Below are 26,942 nucleotides of genomic sequence, written 5' to 3'. Positions count from 1 at the left end.
CGGCCATATTATTGCATAGAAAATGTTTTTTAAAGGAAATTAAAACTTAAAATGGCAATAGCACTGGGAGACGTGGCCTGGAAGGACAAAATGGTGTGTTTCTTCTTCTTTCAACAATAAAGAGTTATAGCTTCGAGACCGTACATCCAATCATCTTGAACTTTTGCACACTTGTTCCGCTTGATGAGAGCTACATTGCATTAAAAATTCAAGTCGATCCATGCAGTGGTTCAAGAGTTACAAGCTTTTTAAAATTTAAATTCCATTATTTATTGCGGCCAAACCATATGACTTATCAAAACGTCTCAAGTAACGTTGAAACATACCCCCATGAGGAACATTTGTGTAAAGTTTCCACTCGATATCTCCACAAATTATGGAGGGGATACCATTTCTAGTTTGAGCTTTAAAACGTCATAACTCTGAAACCATGTGTCGGATGACGTCGTGCTCATTGACTTTTTTGTTCGTCATGGGTATGCAAATATGCATGCCAAGTTTGGGCTCGATCCGTTCAGCCGTTGCGGAGAAAAAGGGGTTTTTGTGTTTTTTCACGAAAAACAAGATGGCGGCCGAACCATGTGACGTATGACTTCGAATTTTTGCATTCTGAGTTTTTTTTAACTAAACATCTGGGGAAAAAATCCCATTTTCGGGGGAGAAAATTTTTTGTTTGACGAATTCGAACCTCTTAACGTTAGCATTTTTAATATACTCGATACACATGTCTTTTGTTCCCATTGAAGAGTTCTTTAGAATGAGCCATTCCTCAAATTTTTCCATTGAGCCGTTTCGGAGATACAGAGGAGAAAAGTTGAATTTGTTTTACAAGATGGCGCCCACACCACGTGACCTATGACGTCATAATTAGCATTTAAAAATTCTAGGAGCCGAGACGATCATTTGATGAAAATTTCCTGTCAATCCGACCAGCGGTTGCTGAGAACATTAATTATGAAGTTTTCGGAGGTGCAAAATAGGGCGGAAGAATAATAATAATAAGAAAAACTCTAGCAGTAACAATAGGCTCCATTTCATGGAGAGTAAACCTAATAAGGATAATTGAAACTGCGAGTAGTGATTACCCAGGGACCAAGACGCTCCACACTGATTGGACAAGTGCGCGCCAGGGTCATTGATAACGGCAGCCCGGATCCGATTGTTTAATGTTTGAACTGAATCGATCGAAAATTGAAGGAGGAGATGCATTTTAAAGGTTTGCATGAAATTCAACATGGCCACCAGGTCATATGACCTATGACGTCATACTTAGGATATGCATCAAGTGAAGTGGTACACCATACATGATCAAAGTTTCAAGTACCTACGATGAGCGGTTTGACCTGAAGGTCGCAAACAAATTTCATGGAATCAGAATAATAATAATAATTATAATCCATATATAATGGAGCAAGTGTTTGTATGTATGTATGTATGTATGTATGTATGTATGTATGTATGTATGTATGTATGTATGTATGTATGTATGCATGTATATAGGTCCGCTCTTCGCCCATTGGTTGGACAGCTGACTTGACGCCACCCACAATTGTAACCTGAAATACTTAACCGAAAGTACCCAAAGGACCGAAAAGACTACCCCCACCCCCCATCTCCCTGAGGACCCAAAATACCGAGAAGACCGCGAGAACCCAAAATACCCCAAGAACCCTAAATACCCCCGAAAGACCCCGATGACCCAAAAGACCCCGAAGACTTAAAAGACCCCAAAGACTGAAAAGACCCCAAAGACTTAAAAGACCCAAAATATCCTGAGACCCCAAAAAACCCCAAACACCGAAAAGACCCAAAAGACCCCCCCCATCTCCCCGAGGACCCAAAATACCCCAAGGACCCTAAATACCCCGAGGATCCAAACGACCCTGAAGACTTAAAAGACCCCAAAGACTGAGAAGACCCAAAACACCCCAGAGATCCAAAAGACCATGAAGACCCAAAAGACCATGAAGACCCAAAATATCCTGAAGATCCTAACAAAACTCAAAGACCTCAAAAAACCCCAAACACCCAAAATACCCCAAAGACCCCGAAGACCCAAAATATTGAAAGGACCCCGAAGACTCAAAATATTCTGAACACCAAAAAGGCCCCAAAGACCCCAAATACCCCGAACACCGAAAAGACCCTGAAGACCCAAAATACCCTGAAAAACTGAAATATTGAAAAGACCCCGTAGACCCAAAATATCCTGTAGACCCACAAAACCCCAAAAAAAAACCCAACACCCAAAACAACCCCAACACCCAAAAGACCCTGGAGACCCAAATGGACCCCAAAGACCCAAAATACCCCAAATAACCTTAAAGACCCTGAAGACCAAAACACCCAAAAAACCCAAAAGACCCCGAAGACTGAAAAGCCACCAAAGACGCAAAAGACCAAAAACACCTTGAAGACCGAAAATACGCAAAAGACTAAAAGTACACCAAAGACCCAAAAGACCCTTAAAGGGGAACCTAAACGCAAATTATTTTTCTTCTGAAAATCATTGACAATCATAAATCAGTCTAATTTGAAGGAAATTTTATTTTATTACCCTCTCTCGAGGAGAGGGTATTGCATTTGAGTCCGGTTGTTTGTCTGTTTGTTTGTCTGTTTGTCTGTTTGTCCGCACAGAATAAATATGATTTTCTCTGCAACCATTGGTCCGATTGACAGGAAATTTTCACCATAGGTGCAACTCCACCTGTAGAATTTTTAAAATAATTATGACGTCATAGGTCACGTGGTTCGGCCGCCATCTTGGAAAAACCGAAAAAACATTGCACCTCCATATCTCGGAAAGTGCTGAATAGAAAAAATTGAGACATCGCTCATTGTAAAGAACTCTCCATGGGGAATAAAATATGTTAATGTTGTCATGATTCAACAAGTACAAAACTTCATCCAATCAAGAATAAATTTTTTGAGTATAATCTTGGAATAAATTAGTTTAGAAAAAAATAATGATAACGTCATCGGTCACATGGTTCGGCCGCCATATTTGTTTTAACACAAAAGCCTTCAAAACCACTGAAAATACATCCTGGCGAGGATTTGCAATCTCCGATTGCTCTTTATCTTGTTTTATTTGTGAATTACAAAGTGCCAAAAAAAATCCCTGGAGTGTCGATTTTCGAGTTTGCCAGTGACATCACATTGTGAACTCACTGTGATCCTGCCGGCGACAGTACATAGAAACAGTGCATTCCGAGCTCGAATAATAAGGAATAATAATAAATAGTACACAGGTACTATTATTCGAGTACACAGTAATAATAAGCTCCGATTCCGATAATGATTGGGGATGTTAGAGGGGGAGAGGTGTGTGGGTTGGTCATGGGTGTGGTTGCTGGGGTATGGTGTGGGGTGGTTGTGAGTATTGTTAGTTATGGTGATAGTTTATGGGGGATTGTGTAGGGGTGGTGTAGGGTGGTCGTGCATATTGTTGGCTAGGGTGACGGTTGTAGGGGGATTTGAGGGCATGGTGGAGGGGTGTGGTGGGGGGGGGGGGAGGGGGGAAGAGGAGGGTGCAGGTTAGCCATGGGTACTGTTAGCTAGGGTGATGGTTGATGGTTTGTTTATTTTTTCTTGGGAAATTGGGATGCCTCAAAAACCAAAGCCACATCTATCTATAATTCCAGTAATCTCTGTTTGTACGTTTGTACGTCTGTACGTCTGTTTGTCTGTGACCGCTGTTTCTCGACAACCACGGGTCCGATATACTTTTAACTTGCCAGGTATATTGCTGGGGACCCGAGGATGTGCCTTTTCAAGGTTTCATATTAATCGGACAATTACTTACCGAGCTATGTCCAAAAAACGATTCAACCAATCAGAGAGCAGCGAACGATCGCGTGTGCCGAACGTGGAGGACACACTCTGCCTCGGATGGCACATTTGAGAGCGTATTCATTTATTTCACGTTTGCAAACTATGTTGGCGTTAAACTATGTTTTAAAACTAATAAAACCGAATTTGCGATTCATTCGCTTTCCTGCGCGTTTGTGCACGCGATGGCGATTTCTTTACCAAACTCCGGAAGCCGTTCGCTTTGGACCAAACCATTGCATGTAAATAGAGGGGGGGGATTGTCACCGTACTCGCAAGCCGTTCGCTTTGGACCAAACCATTTCATGTAAATAGAGGGGGGGGATATAATTTTAGATATAGATATAGTACGGGCAATGCCCTAGTAAGTTGAATGGAGAGATGGTGTGTGGTGGTGCAGGGTGGTCGCGAGTATTGTTAGCTCGGGTGATGGTTGATAGGGGATTGTGAGAGGATGGTGGAGGTGGGGAGAGGTGAGTGTGGTTTGGTCGTGGGTATTGATAGCTAGGGTGACGGTTGATGTTTGTTTTTTTTCTGGAAAATTGAGATGCGCCTCAAAAACCAAGGTTGAACAGAGAGCCAGCAATATTACCAAAGGAAATCATCAAGTCAAAGCAGTTGTATCAGCAGAAAATATCCTCAATAAGATATGGCAGAAAATGTGTTGTACGCTTGGAACAAGATCGCCCATAGGGTCGCCCCATAGGGCGGGTACTCTGCTAGTAATATTAATAATAACTAGAACTGCCACTTTAAAACTGCTGGCAGTGATGACCGGTTTACTCGCACCCACTTTTGATACAACCCCACTTTTGATACAACCCCACTTTTCATACAACCCCACTTTCATTGGACATGCTTTGACACAACCCCCTTGAATACAACCCCGACACACACACACACACACACACACACACACACACACACACACACACACACACACACACACACACACACACACACACACACACACACCCCCATACCCCCTCCCACACACACACCCACACCCCTCCCCCCACACGCACACCCCTCCAAACACACACACATCCCTCCCCCCCCCACACACACATCCCGCCCCCCCCCCACACACACACATCCCCCCCCCCCCCACACACACACACATCCCTCCCCCCACACACACACACACACATCCCTCCCCCCACACACACACATCCCCCCTACACGCACACACACACATCCCTCCCCCCACAAACACACATCCCCCCTACACACACACACACACACACACACACACACACACACACACACAAACACCCAACCCCTCCTCCTTCACACGCACCCCTCCCCCCCCCCCACATACACACATATCCACCGCCCCCAAACCCACACACAAACACCCCCCCCCCACATGCACACCCCTCCACACACACACACACACACACACACACACACACACACACACACACACACACACCCCACCCCCAACACACACACACACACACACACACACACACACAAACACACACACACACACACGCACACCCCTCCCCCCACACGCACACACATATCCAGACAAATGCACATCCCCCTCCCCCCACGACACATCCCCCACACACATCCCCTGACACACAACCCCCCCCCCCCCACACACACACACATCCCCACACACACACACATTCCCCCTACCCCCCACCCACATGCACACATCCCCCCCCCCCCCCAACACTCACATCCCTCCACACACACACACACATCCCCCCCTACCCCCACCCACATCCCCCCTACCCCCACCCACACCCCTCCCCCCAAACACACACACACACACACCAACCCCCCCTCCCCCCCACCTACACACACACATCCCTCCACCCCCACACACACACACACATCCCCCATACACACACACCCCACCCCCAACACACACACACACACACACACACACATATCCACACACACACACACACACAAACACACACATACATCCCCCCACCCCCAACACACACACACACACACACACACACACATCCCCCCACCCCTAACACAAACACACGCACACATCCCCCCACCCCCCCCAACCCTAACACACATGCACACACACAAACACCCCCACACCCCTCCCCCCACATGCACACCCCTCCACACGTACACACACACACACACACCCCACACACCTCGACACATACACACACACACCCCCCCTCCCATACGCACACCCCAACCCCCCCCCCCCCCACACACACATCCACACACACATATTCCCCCTCCCCCCCACACGCACACTCCTCCACACATACACCCCCCCCCCACATACACGCATATCCACCCCCCCCCCCCCCACACACACACACACACATACACACACACACACACACACACACACACATATCCACACACACACACACACACACCCTCCCCCACCCACCACACCCACACACATACCCCCACCCCCCCTAACACATACACACGCACACACCAACCCCCCCCCCACACACACACACATCCCTCCCCCCCCCCCCCCCCACACACCCACATCCCTCCCCCCCCCCCCCCACACCCACACCCACGCGTCAATCCATGCACTGATTGCAGAAAAAGCCATTTTAAAAAGAAAATTAACCTGAAATTGCAGACAGAATTATTTATTTTATCTGAGAAGCTAAACGATTCTTCTTCTTCAGTAGGTCATCACTTTGAGTGAAATGCGATCGATTTTTTAAAAATCAGAATTTGAAACAATCTGTTTCATTCCTTTGTTAATATGCCTGCCCGATTGATAAATCTGCAATTTGAATTTCATTCGAGGTTGAAATGACTGCGGGAGATCGTGTGATAATGATCACGTCCTGGAAGGAATTCTTCTTCTTCAGTGTGTCATCACTTTGAGTGAAATGCGATCGATTTTTAAAAAATCTGAATTTGAGCAAATCTGTTTCATTCCTTTGTTAATATGCCTGCCCTATTGATAAATCTGCAATTTGAATTTCATTTGAGGTTGAAATGACCGCGGGAGATCGCGTTATAGTGATGACATCTTGGATGGACATCTTCTTCTTCAGTCGCTCACAACTTTGAGTGAAATACGATCGAGTTAAAAATAGTCAGAATTTGAGCAAATCTGTTTCATTCGTTTGTTAATATGCCTCATCTATTGACAAATCTGCAATTATAATTTTTTTTGAGGTTCAAATGACCGCGGGAGATCGCGTTATAGTGATGACGTTCTGGAAAAACAATCGGTGTGTTTCTTCTTCTTTCAACAATAAAGACTTATAGCTTCGAGACCGTACATCCAATCATCTTGAAATTTTGCACACTTGTTCCGCTTGATGAGAGCTACATTGCATTAAAAACTCAAGTCGATCCATGCAGTGGTTCAAGAGTTACAAGCTTTTTAAAATTTAAATTCCATTATTTATTGCGGCCAAACCATGTGACTTATCAAAACGTCTCAAGTAACGTTGAAACATCCCCCCATGAGGAACATTTGTGTAAAGTTTCCACTCGATATCTCCACAAATTATGGAGGGGATACCATTTCTAGTTTGAGCTTTAAAACGTCATAACTCTGAAACCATGTGTCGGATGACGTCGTGCTCACTGACTTTTTTGTTCGTCATGGGTATGCGAATATGCATGCCAAGTTTGGGCTCGATCCGTTCAGCCGTTGCGGAGAAAAAGGGGTTTTTGTGTTTTTTCACGAAAAACAAGATGGCGGCCGAACCATGTGACGTATGACTTCGAAAATTTTTGCATTATGAGTTTTTTTTAACTAAGCATCTGGGAAAAAAATCCCATATTCGGGGGAGAAAATTTTTTGTTTGACGAATTCTTACCTCTTAACGTTAGCATTTTTAATATACTCGATACACATGTCTTTTGTTCCCATTGAAGAGTTCTTTAGAATGAGCCATTCCTCAAATTTTTCCATTGAGCCGTTGCGGAGTTACAGAGGGGAAAAGTTGAATTTGTTTTACAAGATGGCGCCCATACCACATGACCTATGACGTCATAATTAGCATTAAAAAATTCTCGGAGCCGAGACGATCATTTGATGAAAATTTCCTGTCAATCCGACCAGCAGCTGCTGAGAACATTAATTATGAAGTTTTTGGAGGTGCAAAATAGGGCGGAAGAATAATAAGAAAAACTCTAGCAGTAATAATAGGTTACTCTCCATTTCATGGAGAGTAAACCTAATAATAATAATAATAATAATAACTAGAACGCCACTCAGAAGAGTGCATACTCCCGCCGTGGGTCAAGTTGGAATAATACGTTTTGTTTAACATACCCTCTCCCCAAAACAATAAATGAAAAAGAAAGTCGGCCCTGTCAGAGAATTTATTTAGATACATCTCGGAACAAGACAACACAAGACAGACACTGCACAGATATATATATAGAAGAAGATAATGTTAAAATGAGCCCTATCTTCCAATGGTAAAAAAAATCCTTTAAAAAATTCCTGGATCCAGAATAATATCCTGAGCTTCACCAAAAACTAATCAATTCTTCCTTATCCCAAGGGCAATCATCCCACCAACCTTCATCCAAATCCGTTCAGAACTCTTCCAGATATCTTGTTCACGAACACACGAACATACGAACACACACACACACACACACACACACACACACACACACACACACACACACACACACACACACACACACACACACACACACACACACACACACACACACACACACACGAATGCATTACTCCCTAGCGGGAGTAATAATAATCTTAGCAATTTCAAAAGGGTCCCAATGGTCCCCTAATAACATGACTCCCCCTGCCGCTCCTGTGAGGGACCGGTATACTAGTATTATAAATCAACAATTCATTCCTTTGTGGCTCACCTTCACAATCTTCTCCAACACCATGGCATTGATCACTGCCTTGTGACAGGCAGCCTTCTGGTAAAGTTCCACAACAACTCGCAATGCCGTTTCAGCAAATGGGACATAGTTCATGACAACCCATTCGGCCTGCAAGCAACCGACACAGCACAGAGGAATGAGTTAGGACTATCAGCAATCAAAAAGCTATCAGTACACCGTTGATGATAATCAGCTATCAAAAAGTACACCCCTCCATCAGGACTGCTTCCATCCCCAAATCATAAAGTGGTAAGACATGAGAGCACAAGGCTGTGACCAGAGCACTGGGCCAAAACGAGGCATTAGATGCCTGAATGGTGAGGCTTATTATGCAACGTTGATAAACTGTCTCCCTGGCTTCTTGTGGGACAGTGCATAAATAATAAATGAAAAGTGTTTAAAGGCCAAATATGGGTTTGTTATCATACAAAAATACGCGATTTGGTGTCTGTCTAAATACCGCGATACATTCGGTCGTTACTTATCCAATCTCAATCAAACTTGACAGGAGGACTAAGGGTCACACAATGGAGGTTGTAGTGATTTAATTTGCCCCCTCCCCAAGGGGGTTTTCCCTGCCAAATGGGGTTGTGTGTTGAGGTGTATATCTGTGTTAAAATAGCTTTATCGTGTCGTTTTTGCAAGGCCGCTTCAAATAACAAAAGCATAATATTAATGTTATTACAAAACAATATTAATACTAATAATATCCCACCTCCCCAAGGGGTGTGTGTGTTCCTCCTTGAACAAACACCATGTTAATGTTTATAAATAGCTTTTGTGTCTTTTTCATGAGAGCACTGGCCCCGACCAGAAGAAAAAATATTATAAACTACAAACACATATTTACCTTTTGAAACAGAGGCTAATGCCGTTTAACACAAAACTGAAAGAAATTTGGAGGAATCCCGACATCCATGAAGCAAATTTTACTTACGGAACTGAGTGAACACAACAGACACAACAACATGCATTTTAAGGCCATTTTCCCTGCGAGAGCGGGGGTTAGCCTTGCGGTCCCCATGACAATCTTCTCCATTTTGCCCTATTTTCTGCATCTCTCCTTGTTAACCCCCTTGGCCGCATTTCTTCTTCCACCATCTTTAGCCAAGTCTTTCTCGTCTTCCCCGTCCTCTACTTCCTTCTACATTAATTTCCATCACTCTTCTCAACCAGTCACTTTCATCCTTCCTCAACACATGACCAAACCATCTCAACCTGTTCCTCTTCACAGCATCAATCACAGGCAATATTCCCATCATCTTTTGCAATTCATCATTTGTCCTCCTCTCTCTCAACGATACTCCGCACATCCATCGAACCATTCGCATTTCCACCTTTTCCAGCCTTTGTTGCTGCTCTACGTTCATTACCCATGTCTCGCTCCCATAAATCATAACACTTCTCACACATGCAGCATACACCTTTCCCTTCAGCTTCAGCGACACTCCCCTCCTCATCAGCACGCCACTCAGTTCCCGAAACTTCTTCCATGCACATCTCACTCGAGCAACCGTTGCCGAGTCTGATCCACCTTTTCCATTCAGCATGCCTCCGAGGTAGCAAAATGTTTTCACACCTTCCAGCTTCACGCCGTCTCCAAGATCCAACTCAACATTTCCTCCATCTGCAGCTCCCTCTGTGCACACCTTACATTTGAATGTAGCTGCCACACTGGTAAATGACCCTCTCAGACCACGACATTTTTGATGAACCCACTCAGCGCACATTGTACATTGAATGGAGTTCACTCCGACACCCTTCCTGCACAAAGCACACGACCACTTCCCAGTTCTTTCCACCTCACCACATGCTTTACCACTTGCCATCACCTTCGTCGTTCCGATATTCACCTTCAGACCTTTTGTCTCCATACATTCCTTCCACTTGTTCATCTTTTCCTTCAGTCCATCCATACTTTCCGCAATCAACACCAGATCATCTGCATACAACAACTCCCACGGAAAACCCTCCTTTACGTTCTGAGCCAGCACCTCCATCACAGCTACAAATAGAAGTGGACTTAGTACCGACCCCTGATGCACTCCCACCTTCACCTCAAACTCACCACTGTTCCCGTCCTTCGTCCTTACAGCTGTGTTGCTCTTTTGTACATTGCCATCACTACTCTGATCAACCATTCCTCCACTCCTAGCTTCCTCAATGCCCATGTCAATACTTTGCGTGGAACCCTATATCGAATGCTTTCTCCAGATCAACAAACCCAAGAAACAACTTCTTCCTCTTCTCCATGTACTTCTCCTGCAACTGCCTCACAATGAAAAGCACGTCTGTCGTTCCTCTTCCTGGCATAAATCCAAATTGCATTTCGTTGATCTTCACTTTCTTCCTTATCCTCCTCTCCAACACCCTTTCCAATACCTTCATTCCATGCTCCAATAACTTTATCGCTCGGTACGAGCCACACTCCAGAGGGTCACCTTTCCCCTTGTATAGAGGGACGAGGGTACTCAGTTCCCAATCCACTGGAATGCGGCCTTCTTTCACCACCAGATTACAGATGTCTGTCATTCTCTTCACACCCCAACTTCCTGCTGCCTTCAACATATCTCCCACAACTCCCGTCGGCCCTCCCGCTTTTCCACTCTTCATTGCTTTTATCGCTTCCTCAACTTCCTTCTCAGTTATCTTCTCTGCCGGTCCTAAAACTGGGTTACTCTCGATGTTGCCATCCCATTCATTCTCTGTATTCAACAGCATTTCCATATATCTTTTCCATCTTCCTTTAATTCCATCTGGGTCGACAACGATTTGTCCCACTTCATCCTTCAAGCAACTCACCCCCATCACATCACACCTCTCTTTCGCTATCTGTGTTGCAATCCTGAATACTGCGTTCTGACCCTCTTCCGAATCCAAGCGTTCTCCGAACATTTTCCTACATGCCTCCTGCGCCTTCGCTACCTCTTTATTTGCAGCCTTCCTGGCTGCCTTATAACTTTCATGCTCTGCTGTTTCTGCTCCCGTACCCTTCGCCTTCTGCCACTCCTTGAACTTCTTCCTCTTCTCGTCAATCCTCTTTCCAACTTCATCATCCCACCACCATGTTTCCGAGTGCCTCGGTGGTCCTTTTGTCCATCCACATACCTCACCAACGGCTCCCAACAGACTAGCTTTCATTGACATCCAACCACTTTCAAGCTCAACCACATCATCCTCTACCCTACTCAGCCTCTCTTTTAATGCCTCCCTTACTGTCACTCTTTCAACCTCCACACCTTCATTCTCGGTTGGTACTTCACCCGCCGAGCTCTACTCGCACCTTTCACCCTTATGTCACAGACAACCAAGTGGTGCTGTGAAGCAGCCTCCTCCCCCAGGATCACCTCTGTGTCCCGGAGGTGCCCCCTATCTCGCCTACGCACCATCAGGTAGTCAACGATTGTCGTCGACCCACCTGACATGTATGTAACAAGCTTATTATCCTCTTTCTGGAACTGAGTATTACAAATCAACAAATCAGCTCCATCAGCAAACTCCTAAATCCTTTCACCTTCTCCATTTCTCACACCATATCCGTAACCCCCATTAACTCCCTCAAAACCATCCATACTCCTTCCCACATGTCCATTCAGGTCTCCTCCTACCACAACAACTTCCTCATCTTTCACGTTTTCCATGAGCTTCACTATCGCACACCAGAACTTGTCCTTCTCTTCATCGCTTCGACCAACCTGCGGAGCATATCCCGAGATGACGTTCACCAAGAGCTTTCCAATCATCATTTTCACCATCATCAACCTATCACTCACTCTAGTCACACTCACCACACACTGTCTACAAACTCCTCAGAAAGCAGGACACCAACACCATTCATGCCCTCCAGGCACCCTTGCCACACAAACTTGTATTTCTGTCCCTGCCTACCCTTCACCATTCTCACACCACTTCCCTTCCATCTCGTCTCCTGCACACAACATATGTCCACTCTTCTTCTGACCAATACTTCCACCACTTCTCCTGATCTCCCTGTCATTGTCCCTACATTCCATGTCCCAAACCTCAGAAACCGATCTCCACTTCGGGCTGCACCCTGCCCATATGTACTTGTAATTGTCATGGTTCTCTTTTGAGGCAATGTTTTTATGGCCGGATGCCCTTCCTGACGCCAACCCTCTTAGTCGTCTCTTACGCGTTCGGTGTACCTATTCTGACCAAGGTACACACTGGGAAACGTTTAAACATGGAAATTCTGGGGGGGGGGGGGGGGGGGGGGGGGGGAGGGCGGCGTTAGCAGCACGGCTGCGGTTTAAACATAGATATACATGGAACTGAGTGAAGATATACTGTAATCTATATACCCCACAATATTTAATACCATGACCCTTCCTGCCGCTAATGTGGCGTTTTTCGTGGCGGCCTTTTGAAACAGTCGCTACTGCTGTTTAACACGCAACTGAAAGGGAGGAAGCCTGTGGTATGTTCAGTTACCAAGCAACGAGCTTGTGCTTACCAAGCCAGCCGTTACTTATCAATGGTTTTGAATGGAGTGCTTGCTCAAATGACTAATCCACTTGACGAGCACTCTACAAGAAACTTTTTTTACCTGGGCAACTCTTATGTTAAAGCACTCTTCGCATAAGTAAATTTATTTTGGGAAACAGGACAACTAATTGGTCCATCAGCAAAGCGACGGGTAGGCCTCCGCTAGTTCAAATAAATAATGCAAAGTAGGGCAAAGACATCGAAAGTTCCAATTAGCAACATTATATATTATGAGACTCGCACACAGCCAGCTGGAAGTCACAGACGTATTTGCTGGTTCATCAAGAAAACAAAGACAGGAAACAGAGACAGGAAACAGAGACAGGAAGCTGGGCAGGAAGCTGGGCAGGCGGGATCATCCAAAAGTCCGAGCATTTTCCACTATGGTCATGGATGCAAAGGAGAATGAAGATGAATTTCCACTCTACCATCAGCAGCTTTAACCTTTTAAAAATTTTAAATACAAGGATCTAGGGTCATGGAGAAGCTAAACGACAAAGGGCAGTAGGTTTCCAAACTACCAATGAATTTGGGAGAAGAGGGGGTGGAGGGTGGGGGGGGGGGGGAAGACAGTGAAGAAAGGAAGAATAACAAAAACGAGCACCAACAGCCCAGATAGGAACAGCATGGGAAGGAATCAAAGTGTCTGGAAGAGATTGTGGAAGGGCATGAGTAAGCATGAAGTAGTGATCAGATGAGTGAGCAAAAGTGAATGATCATCATCACTTCTTTGTTACCTCTGCCATCTGCAATGGACGGAGGTTATGTTTTCATCACCGTCTCTGTTTGTGTGCAGGATATCTGAAAAAGTAATGGATGGATTCCGACGAAATTTGGTGGGTAGGTCACATACGTGACAAGGACGAATTGATTAGATTTTGGTGAAGATCTGGCTACTATAATTCTTTAAGTGATTCTTCAACATTGAGAGATAGGGCCAAAAACGATATGGAGCACAATATCTCAAAAAGTTACGGACAGGTTACGACAAAACTTGGTGGATCAGTTGGTTAGTGCAAACTTAGCACTTAGCATTTAGTGCGAACTAAGTTTAAATAACTTTAAACACCGATTCCATTTTGGTTCAAGTCTGGACCTAGTCTGTCAGTGGATACAAAACGTAAACTTGTTAAGAGCATTGCAAATGGGGTGATTAAAGTTAAGGTTGGAGGGTCTGGAGAGATAGACAAAATAAACTAGAAAATCAATTGGTGGAGTGCATACCTCCACGAAGCTGAACAGTTTATGTTTTGTAACCCACTGAACTGATAGTCCGGATCTGGATTTGGACATGAACCAAAATCTAATCGGCTTGTTCTCGTCACCGAACCAACTCGTCCACCAAGTTTAGTCATAACTTGTCCATAACCTTTTTTAATATCATGTTATATATCGCTTTTCGCCCAATCTCTTAATGGTGACTTTGCTCAATCTAACATAAGTCTTTGAGATATCCTGCTATGTATCGTTTTTTGGCCCTATTTCCCAATGGTAAATTAATCACTTAAAAATTCTACAAGCCAGATCCGGATCCGCATCTTCACCACAATCTAATCATTTCGTCCTCGTCACATACACTACCTCTCTGCCAAATTTCGTTTGAATCAATCCACAACTTTTTGAGAAATCTTGTTCACAAACAGACAAACAAATGAAAAATCGGTCAGAGACCAAGGAATTGCCGGAATGTACTTTTTAAAAAATCAGCCATTTTGGATCAAAATGGCGGGAAATCTATATCTATACATGTATACTCTTGAAATCTATACATTTTTCACCATCATCGACAGCACCCAGGTCTTGCCGGCGGTGTATAACCAGCAGCATAGCCAGCATAGCTATTTGGGCGGTGTACAAGCTAACAGATCACTGTCTCCATCGATCTTGCCAAGGCCGTAACACCTATCGGCTCAAAATCCTTTCAACTGTTGACTTGGTAGTTTTTACAATGAAGGAAACATGTATCGGGACTGCATACGACATAGCGATTGTGAATGTGACAGCTGAGGCGTGTTTCGCTTCGCATCGCAGTCTCGGCGAGCACCAACATGGCGGCTGTAAGATTAAAATCTAATGATTTTCACGTTTTCGGTGACCTTGAGCTTGACCTTGGGCCTAGAGAGTTAAAAATTGGGCACAGTCTATTCCAGGGCAAGGCAAATATGTGTGTAAAGTATGGCGATGCTATGTGCAACGATGTAGATGTAGTACTGCGCACAAACAAACAGACAGACAGACAAACCAACCAACCAACATACTTGCCGGAATCTATTCTATTCTATTCCGGAATCTATTCTGGCAAGTAACAAACAAACAGACAAGGCTGAAAACATGACCTCCATCCACCTTAGGTGACGCATGTAATAAATAAACAAAAGCGAAACAATCTCCTTGATGTTCCCTTTCTATTAATCCACCCTTACCTGGTTGTGTTTGCCGTTTGTAATAATGCGGTTCTCGAGGCGACCAAACTGAGTTGGACGGCACGAGAACTCTATAAACTGTAGCAGCTGCTCAAATATGGCTGGGTACATTAACTGCATCGTCTCTTGCCCAGAGCTGATCGTCTGAAATAAAAATAAGGCAAATGTAAAGAAAAAAACTCCATCAAATCAGGGAAAGTGTGACTATTCAGAAGATGGAACTTCTGACTGCAGGTATATGCTAAACATTCTACCATGTCTGTGTGCACACAATGGAATGCTTACAAAACGTATGCACAGAAATAAATAAAAAACGATGTGCAAATGCAATGGCAAATTACATTTTTTTTATTAAGACAGATCCCAAAATTTTTTTTGAACATCGAAGAACTACAGTTACAAATTTACGAGTTTGAAATATCATAAATGACTATCTCACCTTCTCAAGCAGGGCCAACGCAGCAAGCACAGCCTCCTGTAGGGGTGACAGCGCTGCATCCCCATATAATGGTATCAAGAATGGCGAAGCTTCAGCACTGACCGGAACAGAAACTGCACCCAGCAATACCTCACCCAATACTCGCATCTCATTGGGACCAAAACGCCCACGCACACGCTCAAACAGCGCTATGAAGCTTTGTACAAGTGCTGTAAGATACTGCTGGCTCGGGATGAAGCCCGATGACGTCCGCGAAACTGTAGCCGCTGACCTCACGTAGGCTGCAGTACTCTCATGTCCTATTGTTTCCCAAGCCTGCCATGCTGCCCACCACAACTCCTTGTCATCCAGTGGGCAAGCAGGATATTCTACTTGCTGAGATAGATCCAGGGAAATAGAGGGTTGCCAGGGAAGCTGGGGGTATAAATGGAAACACAAGTTAAAATGTTAGTGCAGCAAAATACTGGAAAGAAAAAAAAAAGAATCAACTCAAAAGAACGGTCTCTGAACATGTGTAATAGGAGCCACATTTTGATAGACAGCACATTCGATCCACAAATGAAAGCGACATACCGTCCCAACTTCCACAGAGGAATCGTACTCTCTCCCTCCGTCAGGCAGCCCCATTTGAAGAACCTCGTGAAAACTTTTCAGTGCCGCAAGAGATACCTCCCAGTTACAACTCAGTGCAGCAGCCTGAATATGCTCCAGCAGTACACCCCACGCCTTAGGGTAGTCACCTGTAGATTAGTCCACAGAAACTATTGCATCTCTGCAACCTGTATACAACTTGTAATCAGAGTGAAGTATAATAGTGACATTTGTTGACTATTTCGACATATGGCAAAGTACCTGGACAAAAAATGATAGGATATAAACAATAGTTTGGTTGTCAGGAAAATGGCAAAATAATCAACTCTAAACTATACCTCTGCCTAAAGCAGACCTGTATACCAACATTTAATAGTTTGTGTAACATTTATCACAAAATTATGACAATTAAAAGCCTCGATTTTCAGTGGCAAGTGTGCACACTGAAAGTGTGCAAAGACCATATTAAATATCCTGTCAAACCTTGATTGTACCAAAAATTCATCTCGGGTGAGAAGTCAAACTCTCATTAGTTGGTACCTCCATTTGTGGGTTTTAGGTGGGAGGAAGTTCTCCCAGAACTCAATATCTCCACCTCCTTTTTTGGTAAAGGACCATTATTCATGAACCAGATTGTGAAACTTCATTCTCATAACTTCGATCCAAGAGCTTTTTTTAGAATCCTCACTGAACCTCTGACAGCCTCCACTTGTAGCTAGTTTGTAGTGATATTCCCGGAATGCTTTTTAAGTGCTCAGTAAGGGTTTATGTAATCATCCCTGTTGCTCTGACTATGACTGGTACAATTTCAGCTTTCGTCAATTTCCATGACCTGTTGACCTCATTTTTCAGATCCTGGTATTTGAGAATTTTCTTGGTTTCTGAAGCATTTAGTGCGGTCATTGGGAACCGAAACCTCAATCGACAGTGCAGTCTTTTCCTTTTTGTGTTTGAGCACTATGTCCAAACACAATGATCCACGTGCAATATCTACACTTGATGGGATCATATTGTGCGTGAGCACTATGTTCATTTTCAATGATCGGATTTGGTTTGTGTTTCCATGATTGTTCTGGAACCAGAATGTTGAAATGTTTACAGATGTGACAGTGGATTACTCCACAGACGCTGTCATTTCTTTCTGTGTACAACTGTTCTGACATGAGTTATTTACATCCTGAAAGGAGGTGACTGGTACTTTCAGTTTCTACCCCCAAACTAACAAAAACCTGCATTCACCCGATTAGCTCAATCCCACCAATTTCTTAAAGCTATCAGTGTAGTGTCCTTGGCCTTGGGCATTTATGATGACTCGTTCTCCATCCCAATTAATTCGAATTCTTCTTAGCAATTCCAATGAGCCTTCCTTGTTGAGCCATGTTCTGTCAAGTTCTTTTTTGCATCTTCCTGCTCTTTTGTAATTCTCCCATTTGTCAGAGTATATCTGCCAATATTTATTTTGGTCGTTTTCCTTTTTCTTTTTTGTGATCATTGGGGCTGTATTTATTTGTTTCATTTTCCTGTATAGTGTCATGCATTTGCACCTGTTTTTGAAAGTTTTGAGCTAAATGGATTAATGATACTTTTCTGATTTGTTTTTTTTCTTGCTCATGTACAAATCTCATTTGATAGTCTGTTGAGCTTTTCACATACTCCTACACATGCTGTTCTCTGCAATTGGTTAAGCTCCCTCAGACTGCCTCCTCCTTCTCGTCTCGGCAAGTAAAACCTTGGAATGCATTGGTTTTTGCAGAATATCTCTTCAATAGGTCGAAGTTTCCTTGTTTTGGTATCCAAGTTGTTGATCTCGGATTGTGGCCAGTTTATAATTGCACAGCTATACTGGAATACTGGTACTGCAAGTTGGTTTATAGCTTTGATTTTGTTCATTGGAGAGGGATGACTTCATAAATTTGTCTTATTCTGCGTAGGTACTTTTGCTGATTATTTTACGCATCTTTTTGTTGTACCTGGGGGCCTTATATTCCGAGGTATTTGTAGGATGCTTTGTTTTCCAGTTCCTGTATTGTTGTGCTTTCATCAATTGAGATATTGTGTGTTCTTTTTTTACCATGTAGAAATATGCTTCACCAGTTTAAAACTATTACCTTTAAAAAGGTATGCAAACTACAGTACCCTTCAAATAGTAATCCATTTCAAAGTGGCCAAAAAGGGTCTTATTTGGGTTTTTCAGGACAGTCGGTCAAGTTACAGCAACCTGCAAACTTGTCATTTTCCTCCTCGGCTGGACGTCAAAAAAAACCAAAAGACGATTAAACATTGGGATTCAAATATTATTGTTTTTCTTGGGCCAATTGAGAATAAAAGCACAGTGAGAGAAGGAACAAACCAAGTGACATGAGGAGAGATCGTCGAGAATTGAAGATGCGTGCGATTCCCGCCAAGGACAGCACCCAGGTCTCAGCCCATTGCTTCTCTGCCGTATCTCGTGAGTGGTGGATAAGAATGTTCCTGCTGCCTGAGTCGATCTTCTCTTTGTCAGCTGTTGTGGCTGCCTTTCGCACTTCATCCAGCAGTGGAAAGAGAACCTATACAAATTCACAAAATGGCAGCGAGGTTGACATTTCAAACGTTTATTTTTAATCAATCCAGACCATAAGTTGCCAATAAACTATTCCTCCAACTACAAATCATAAATCATGCCCACATACCTGCCAAAGCACAGTTTGCCAGGTGTGTTGACACAAAAGGATGCCATGCACCCCAATGGTGGAGAATAACGTTTGTCCCGCACTTTTTCGTACAGCTGGGCGAGGGTCCACACACAGCTTTCCAAGGCGGGAGTAGAGAGTCAACCAAAGTCGATCAAACAATGGTTGCGCCTCATCATGCTCATCTCTACCATTCCCTTTATCCTCTACGTCCTTTGCAGTTGTATTATTGTTGCCCTCTACCATCGCCTGTTCTTTCTTTGCTGCTTCCTCCTGTTCAAGAGCCTTCTCAACTGTGTCTCGCCGCCGCGAGAAGTAGTCTGAGATGTTCCACTGCAAAGGGGAAAAGAAAGGCAGCAGCGGTTAAGATCAGTATAATGCTATTCAAAGCAAAATTTTCCATTGAGCCAGGATAAAGGGCCGACATTTTCCAAAGATTGAATATTACCCCTCACTGGCACCCATCCATCCTATCAAAGGCCGATGCAACATCATAATCTCAGCCTGTAACAACCCATACTCTACATGATGATTCAAGCCATATTAAAATTGTTGTGTTACACCACCCTCCCTCAAATCCTCTTTGGAAAACAACTATTTGATGTACTTTTTATATTAAATTAAGGACATTAGTTAGTAGTCTCGTAGACAATGTTGTAAATTTTGAAAAATCAAAACACAAACAGATTTGAATTTGGGATCTCATCATTTGGATTAGCTCTAACAGATCACTAACAGCTCCGATGGGAAAGCCAAACAGTCAAATTGCATATTTACGCAACTTGAACAAATAAAAAGTCCCTTTTGGGGGAAACTTAAATGGACGAATTCTTTTCTAAAAGGACCAAAACTAAATAAAATAAATAAATGAATAAATAGAATGACACTCTTCGACCGCTATGCCTCTGCCCACATTATTACATCATTATACTTGTACCAAGTTTGATTTAAATCCCTTCAGCTGTTCTCAAGTTATCACATTTTTACCCAACATGACCTCTGACCTCTTGATGCCATAATCCAATCAGTTCATCTTTGTATCATATATACTTGTACCAAGTTTTTATTCTGTATGTATATACTTGTAAGTTCATATATACTTGTACCAATATACATTCATTATTGAGGGCGCTGTTAAGCAGCAGCCAGGTTTCTTCTTTGGTTCTCTGCTTTTTTAATTTACATTAATATGTACATTAATTGTAATTGTATATGATTATTATTATTTTTATATGCATTTGTAAGTTTTATGAAATATTGTTATTATTGTAAACTTGACAAATTCCAGTCTTCAGACTGCCTTGTCCAGTGTTTAATGATTTCAATAAACCGAAATGAAAAAAAAGTTTGTTAAAAATCCCATGACTTGTTCACGAGTTGGCGCAGCAACATAAACTTTACTTACCATGACCTCTGACCTCGTGACCCCAAAATCTAATCAGTTCATCTTTACCTCATTATAAATACATGCACCAAGTTTGACTAGGATCCCTTCAGATCCGTTCCTAAGTTATCGCGATGATGAAAATACCCATCAAGGACAGATGGACGGACAGACTTTAATTTTTTTGGCAGAGGCATTAAAAAAATATAACTTTCTACACCACAACCCACCCTCCATCCTTCAACCATGATCCACCCCCTCCCGACACCACTCCACAATCATCCACCCTCCCTTGCCCACAATCATCAACCCCTCTCCGTCATCCACCCACGCCAAAAATATAGACTCCTAGTCGTCAGCATGGCAAAAGACCAAAGTATTTTGGAATTAAAGAATCAAACATTTAACCTCATGCATGAACTTTCACTTTGATATGACAGAGCAAAATAACATTTCCTTATGATCAGTATCATGTAATCCTCTTTCTCTGGAAAAAAACAAAAAACATTTCAATGCACAGTTGTGGCCAAAAATATGGGCAAAGATCAGTCAGGTCAAAATGTGATATATTGAGAACAGCTGAACGGCTTGAAATCAAACTTGGTACAAGTATTATAATGATGTCATAATGTGGGCGGCGGCATATCGGCATATCGGCATATCGGTCGACATCGTGACGTCGAAGAGTGATGTTCTAGTTTCAAATAACTCACAATTTTTTCTAAAAAGAAGTTGAAATTGACAAAAAGTATTTGGTCTAACCAATTCTTAATTTCACTGTTAATAATACAGAACCTTTGTTTTTGATTCAGAACTTAATATATCCTTACAAATCAGAAAATAAAAAGAAATGGCACTGACAAATTTATTGACACCCTAGACTTCATATTTGGTAGCACGACCTTTGGACAAAATAACTACAGTCAAGCACTTACTATAGCCATGAATGAGCTTCCTACATCTCTCTACTTGCAGTTTGGCCCACTCCTCTTGTGCAAACTGCTCCAGTTCTCCCAGATTTGAAGGGTGCCTTCTCCCAACTCCTGTTTTCAGATCTCCCCACAGGTATTCAATGGGATTTAGATCTGGACTCATTGCTGGCCACTTCAGAACAGTCCAGGGTTTTGTCTTGAACCATTATTGGGTGCTTTTTGAAGTGTGTTTGGGGTCAGTGTCCTGCTGCAAGACACATGACCTTTGACAGAGACCCAGCTTTCTGAAACTGGGTTGAACGTTGCACTCCAAATTGCCCCCAGGTCATCTCCTGATTTCATGATGCCATGCACACATTCAAGGCACCCAGTGCCAGAGGCAGCACAGCAACCCCAAAACATCACTGAACCTCCTACATGTTTGACTGTACGGAAGGTGTTCCTTTCTTTGGAGGCTTCATTTTGTTGTCTGTAAACATAGAGATGATGTGCTTTACCAAAAAGCTCTAATTTGGTCTCATCTGTCCACAGAACATTCTCCCAGAAGAATTTTGGCTTGTTCAGGTGTATTTTGGCTTGTTCAGGTGTATTTTGGCTTGATCAGGCGTGTTTTGGCTTGTTCAGGTGTTTTAGGCAAACTCCAGTCAGGCTTTCTTATGTCTCTCTCTCAGCAGTGGGGTCCTCCGAGGTCTCCTACCATAGAAACCCCTTTCATTGAGTTGGTGACGGATGGTGCGAGTTGAAAATGTCGTACCTTGTGTCTGAAGATCAGCTTTAATCTGTTTGGCAGTTGATTGAGGTGCTTTCTCTACCATTCGGACAATCCTTTGCTGCAATCTTCGATCAAGTTTTCTCTTGCGGCCACATCCAGGGAGGTGGGCTACAGTGCCGTGTGCCTTAAACTTCCTGATAACATTAAAACTCAGCTCAGGTCCATATGCCCTCCATATGGACACAGGAACATCAATGTCTCTGGAGATGGACTTGTAGCCGATTGTCCATGCTTGGCTACAATCTTGTGTCTGACCTCCTCAGACAATTCTCTGGTTTTCTTTCTTTTCTCCAAGCTCACTGTGATGCAACCAGTGACACAAAACAGCAGAATGACATTTTCTCCATGCAAACTGGTTGAATGAGTGATTTTTATATTGCAGGCACCTGCAACTCACCACAAGTGAGTTAAATTTCAAGGTAAAGGAGAATCACCTGCTTGAAATCTAATTATTTCAAACAACTCCTAAAAGGTGCCAATAATATGGTCTGGGCCATTTTAGAATTTCTGTGTGGAAAAAGCTAAAATTTAGTAATTTTTTCAGGTTTTTTTGCTTTGTTGCACTGCAAACTAAAGAAATACATATGTGGATACCAAAATATTTTTTTGTTTCAACAATTTTCTGGAAGAAATTGTGTATTATTTGAAAAAAGTACAAGGGTGCCAATATTTTTTGGCCACGACAGTAGATTGTATTTTTGAGGGAATCATACAAGTTTTTAAAATACTCCCTTTCTCAAAAGAAAAAATAATAATATTCAATGAGTGACACCATTTTATGCTCCAAAATGGAAAACCAATTTTCTGATGTAAATTTTTATTACCTCTGCCATTGAAGGTGGAGGTTGTTTTCACCCATATATTCGATTTTGGTGATTATCCGAATCCAGATCCGAATACGAGAATTTTAAAATTGATTCTTCACCAATGAGGTGGGGCCAAAACTATATATGGCACAATATCGCAAAACGTTATGGATGGGTTATGGCAAAACCTGGTGGATGAGTTGGTAGGAGACAATAACAAGCCAATTACATTTTGGTTAAGACCCATCAGTGGGATACAAAAGGTAACCTGTTCAGCTTGGCAGAAGTATGTGCTCCAACAAGTGTTGTTCTATACACAAAGAATTAAGTTAAGCACCCCCCCCCGTTTTTTTACAACCTCGCACATTACAAGTTTGTTGTCGTCAAAACAGTGTAATATACCCATGATATTGCTATATTTTCTGGAGAAGTGATATTATGGTCACATAAAAACATAACAATCATGCCGTTTTCAATATTTTATTCTGAATAATTTAAGGTGAAATTTTTTGGGAATTTTAGGCATATTTTCACCTCAATTTAAGTATGGAGCTATAGGTCCATCACGGACAGTGTGGATGACGTTTATGTTTTCTAACGTACAGTCATTGTTCTGAGAAGACCTCTAGCGATCTTTGCGTCAATAACGTGTGTAGGACCCACGTGATCGGATCACTGACTCAACCAATCACTTTTTTTCACTTTGATCACTCAATTTCATCAATGGATAATTGCTAATGTCATACCAATCATTATTTGATCTCACATACCTTAGAATATATGCCAATGTATACATATACACAAAGAATATATATTAGGGGGTGCTTACCTTAATTCGTTGTGTAGGGGTGCTTAACTTAATTCTTTGTGTATAGTTTATGGAAGTTTCCCTGAAATTATATTTTCACCATTTACTTGAAAACAAACGCATTTTATTTGTGAGAAAAACCACATTCACAATAAATGCTTATTCATTATTTATTTAAGAATCTGTAGAGCCCTTATTCTTCTCAATACAGGCTGGCAAGATAAACAATGGCAAATTGAGTCGATACAAAAACCAAAGCAAATCTTACCAACAGGCCTATGGATGTAAGACTGATGTTAAGCTCTTGGTTTTGGATGCCAAAGCTGCCGGCCACTTTGACCACAACACTGAGACACGAGCTGGGCATGATGGACAGGAAATCTGTCACTACCAGTTGTAAACACTGAAATGCTGTGCGGATCAACGACTCCCTGTTGGCAGCAGAACAAAAATAGGAAACATGAATTAACCACAACTGCTAGACACTGTGGTACAAATTATTCCTATGATCCAATCCAAGTAGTGAAAACCACCATTGCGGTATTGCACAGGACTGCAGACTACAATAGCAGTGAGGGCTCATCTGTATATTACTAAAAGGAGAAGCATGTGTGCACGTGTTGTGTGTTGTGTGTGTGTTATTTCATTGAATTCCCTATCCTGATGGGTCGCAGCAGCGACACTGTGACCCATTTCCAGTCCTGGCAGCTAACTGTCTGACTTTGGAGGATCTGTTATCATAATATTCTTTGTTTGACCTTGCAAAACATTCTTTCCCTATGAGGCTTTGACTTGCCAACTTTGTACAATTTCTCTTCGAGACGGAAGTCCGTGGGGAGGGACACAAGATGTTGTTTGGAGTTATCCTGACCCTAGGGGAAAGTATATTAAGTCGAATGCAGGTTGGTGCTGGCTGAGATGTTGGTGCTGGCTATGCATGATTGTAATGACTGTGATGTCATCCATGCTGGTGTTACTGTCCTACACACCATACCATGCCTCCCATGCATGTTATCCTTATGTATTAATAAATCTCTTGTACACTGTCCGAGTTTGACCAGGTGCTTATAAAACCCACTGTGTGTGTGTGTGTGTGTGTGTGTGTGTGTGTGTGTGTTTGATTGTTATCTCCATAACTCTGGTTTCAGAAGGTGAAACGGAGGAGTCCTCCTCGGATTCAAAGTATCCACCTTTGTTTCAGATAATCGTGATTCATCGGCTAAGTTGTGAAGTTGTGTTGGTCTCAAAGTTTTGTTCCGAGGGTTATTTTGAGGATCGTCACTGAGCCCCGAACCTGCCTCCAACTGTAGTTCGTTTGTGGTAATGTTCCCAGGGATGGTTTGTAAGATCTTTGTAAGGTTCAACTTTATCATTCTTGTTGCTCCAATTTTATCACTGGTACAATTTTGGCGCTCTTCAGTTTCCAGGATCCTTTCACTTTATTCTTGTAGTCTTTGTATTTAGTCATTTTCTCGATTTATGTTATTTACACCAAAATCACGTTGTACTGAAACCTCAATTAGTAATGCTTTCTTTTCCTTTTTGTATCTGAGTACTATGTCTGGTCACATTTGTTTTCTATGTTCATGCAGGATGAGATCTGAAGGTTGTACGTGAGTAGTACGTCCTTGTTTTCAATGATAGCTTTGGGTTTTGTGGAACTGGAATATTGAAATTTTTGCAGATGTGCCAGCGGATTCCTCGACAGGGGGTTGGCCTTTTCGGGGACCGTGGTAGTTGTTGTTTTTTTGGTCCCCTTTTTGAAGCAATGTTTTACGGCCGGATGCCCTTCCTGACGCCAACCCTTTTTGCCGCCTTCAACGACAAACAGGGAATTACCAGTGAACTGGTACTCAATTAGCCGACCTCGGAAGGATGACAGGCTGAGTCAACCCCCCTGGCATTAATTCGGCGATCAACTGAGATTCGAACCCAGGATCCTAGGATCCTAAGCCGGCACCCTAGCCGCTAGCCCAACACCAGGGGCTTAACCAGGCTTAACCACAACACCAGGTCCGCTTAACCATTAAAATGCTGGTTTACAAAGTCTGTCTTTCCGAGGGGGAAGAAGAATGACTTTGAGCTTAAATGTAGCAGTTCCAATGGTCCAACAGCAAGAAACATACCTCAAAGCAACAGAAAAATATATATTTCAAAGAAAGTGCATACAAACGTATTTATAAAATATATTTTACAGGTTTCACTGGATTTTACATCTCCATTGAGACTCAGATAGAAATGCAGTACGTTTGTGAAGTAAAACATGTCTTTTGATTAAAACGGTCAGCAAAGCGACAGTTTCTTTGGCTGGTGTCCAAAACAAATACACTGTCCATGCCCAAAAAAACCCCCAAAAAACATGTTCCCATCTAAAGCCTGTACTGAGTTACTTATTTATTTATTAACAAACAGTTACCCACTCCTATCTATTGGCATTATTAAAAAAAATAAAAAAAATTGACAAGCTTACAAATACACATACCCTTGGTCATTGCGAATGGCCCCGATAACCCCCAGGACAAGTGGCCAACCAGGTCCCAGCCGCTCTCCTTGGCTCTGCAGAAGTTGCAAAACGCATTCAAGCTGCCGCTGCCTGATATCAGTGTGTGTCGTTTGCGAGAGGTCGCGCAGGGGGGCCAGTAGAGTTGCCTGTAGCCGCTGCATGAAGAGATGCACATACTGGTGTTGGAAATCCTGTTGATTGTGTGCAACACCAAACTGCTGTTTTACATCATTTGTGCATGAGACACGGGGATTAGGGGAGAATCTGCTTTTGCCCATCAGGGGAGGATTTTGGAATCCAGCAAGTAAAAATTGCCCTATTTTTGTGAAAGACGCCAAGCAACTTTAAAGAATTTTAAATATCGCCAGCAACCAATGCTGTCAGACAGTTCCTCAGCTTGATGTCCGATGCAATAGACATCGCACACTCA

At 42.9% G+C, this 26,942-nt stretch overlaps 1 protein-coding gene across 5 annotated transcripts in view; it reads right to left on the bottom strand.

Annotated features, from left to right (window-relative positions):
- Positions 1 to 26,942, bottom strand: part of MON2 (MON2 regulator of endosome-to-Golgi trafficking) — a 108,170-nt gene that overhangs the window by 17,631 nt on the left and 63,597 nt on the right. For all 5 annotated transcript variants that reach the window (XM_068131400.2, XM_068131401.2, XM_068131402.2 and 2 more), the window contains exons 22-29: positions 26,492 to 26,667; positions 24,278 to 24,440; positions 19,308 to 19,640; positions 18,986 to 19,184; positions 16,618 to 16,784; positions 16,045 to 16,458; positions 15,606 to 15,749; positions 8,656 to 8,784 (exon numbers count right to left, since the gene is read on the bottom strand). In XM_068131400.2, the coding sequence (XP_067987501.2) occupies positions 8,656 to 8,784; positions 15,606 to 15,749; positions 16,045 to 16,458; positions 16,618 to 16,784; positions 18,986 to 19,184; positions 19,308 to 19,640; positions 24,278 to 24,440; positions 26,492 to 26,667 (1,725 nt within the window). The remainder of the gene's footprint in view (positions 1 to 8,655; positions 8,785 to 15,605; positions 15,750 to 16,044; positions 16,459 to 16,617; positions 16,785 to 18,985; positions 19,185 to 19,307; positions 19,641 to 24,277; positions 24,441 to 26,491; positions 26,668 to 26,942) is intronic.

This window comes from Myxine glutinosa, chromosome 11 (genome assembly GCF_964187855.1).
Source record: "Myxine glutinosa chromosome 11, kmMyxGlut1.1, whole genome shotgun sequence".
Taxonomy (NCBI): domain Eukaryota; kingdom Metazoa; phylum Chordata; class Myxini; order Myxiniformes; family Myxinidae; genus Myxine; species Myxine glutinosa.
This window is presented reverse-complemented; position numbering and strand designations above follow the sequence as displayed.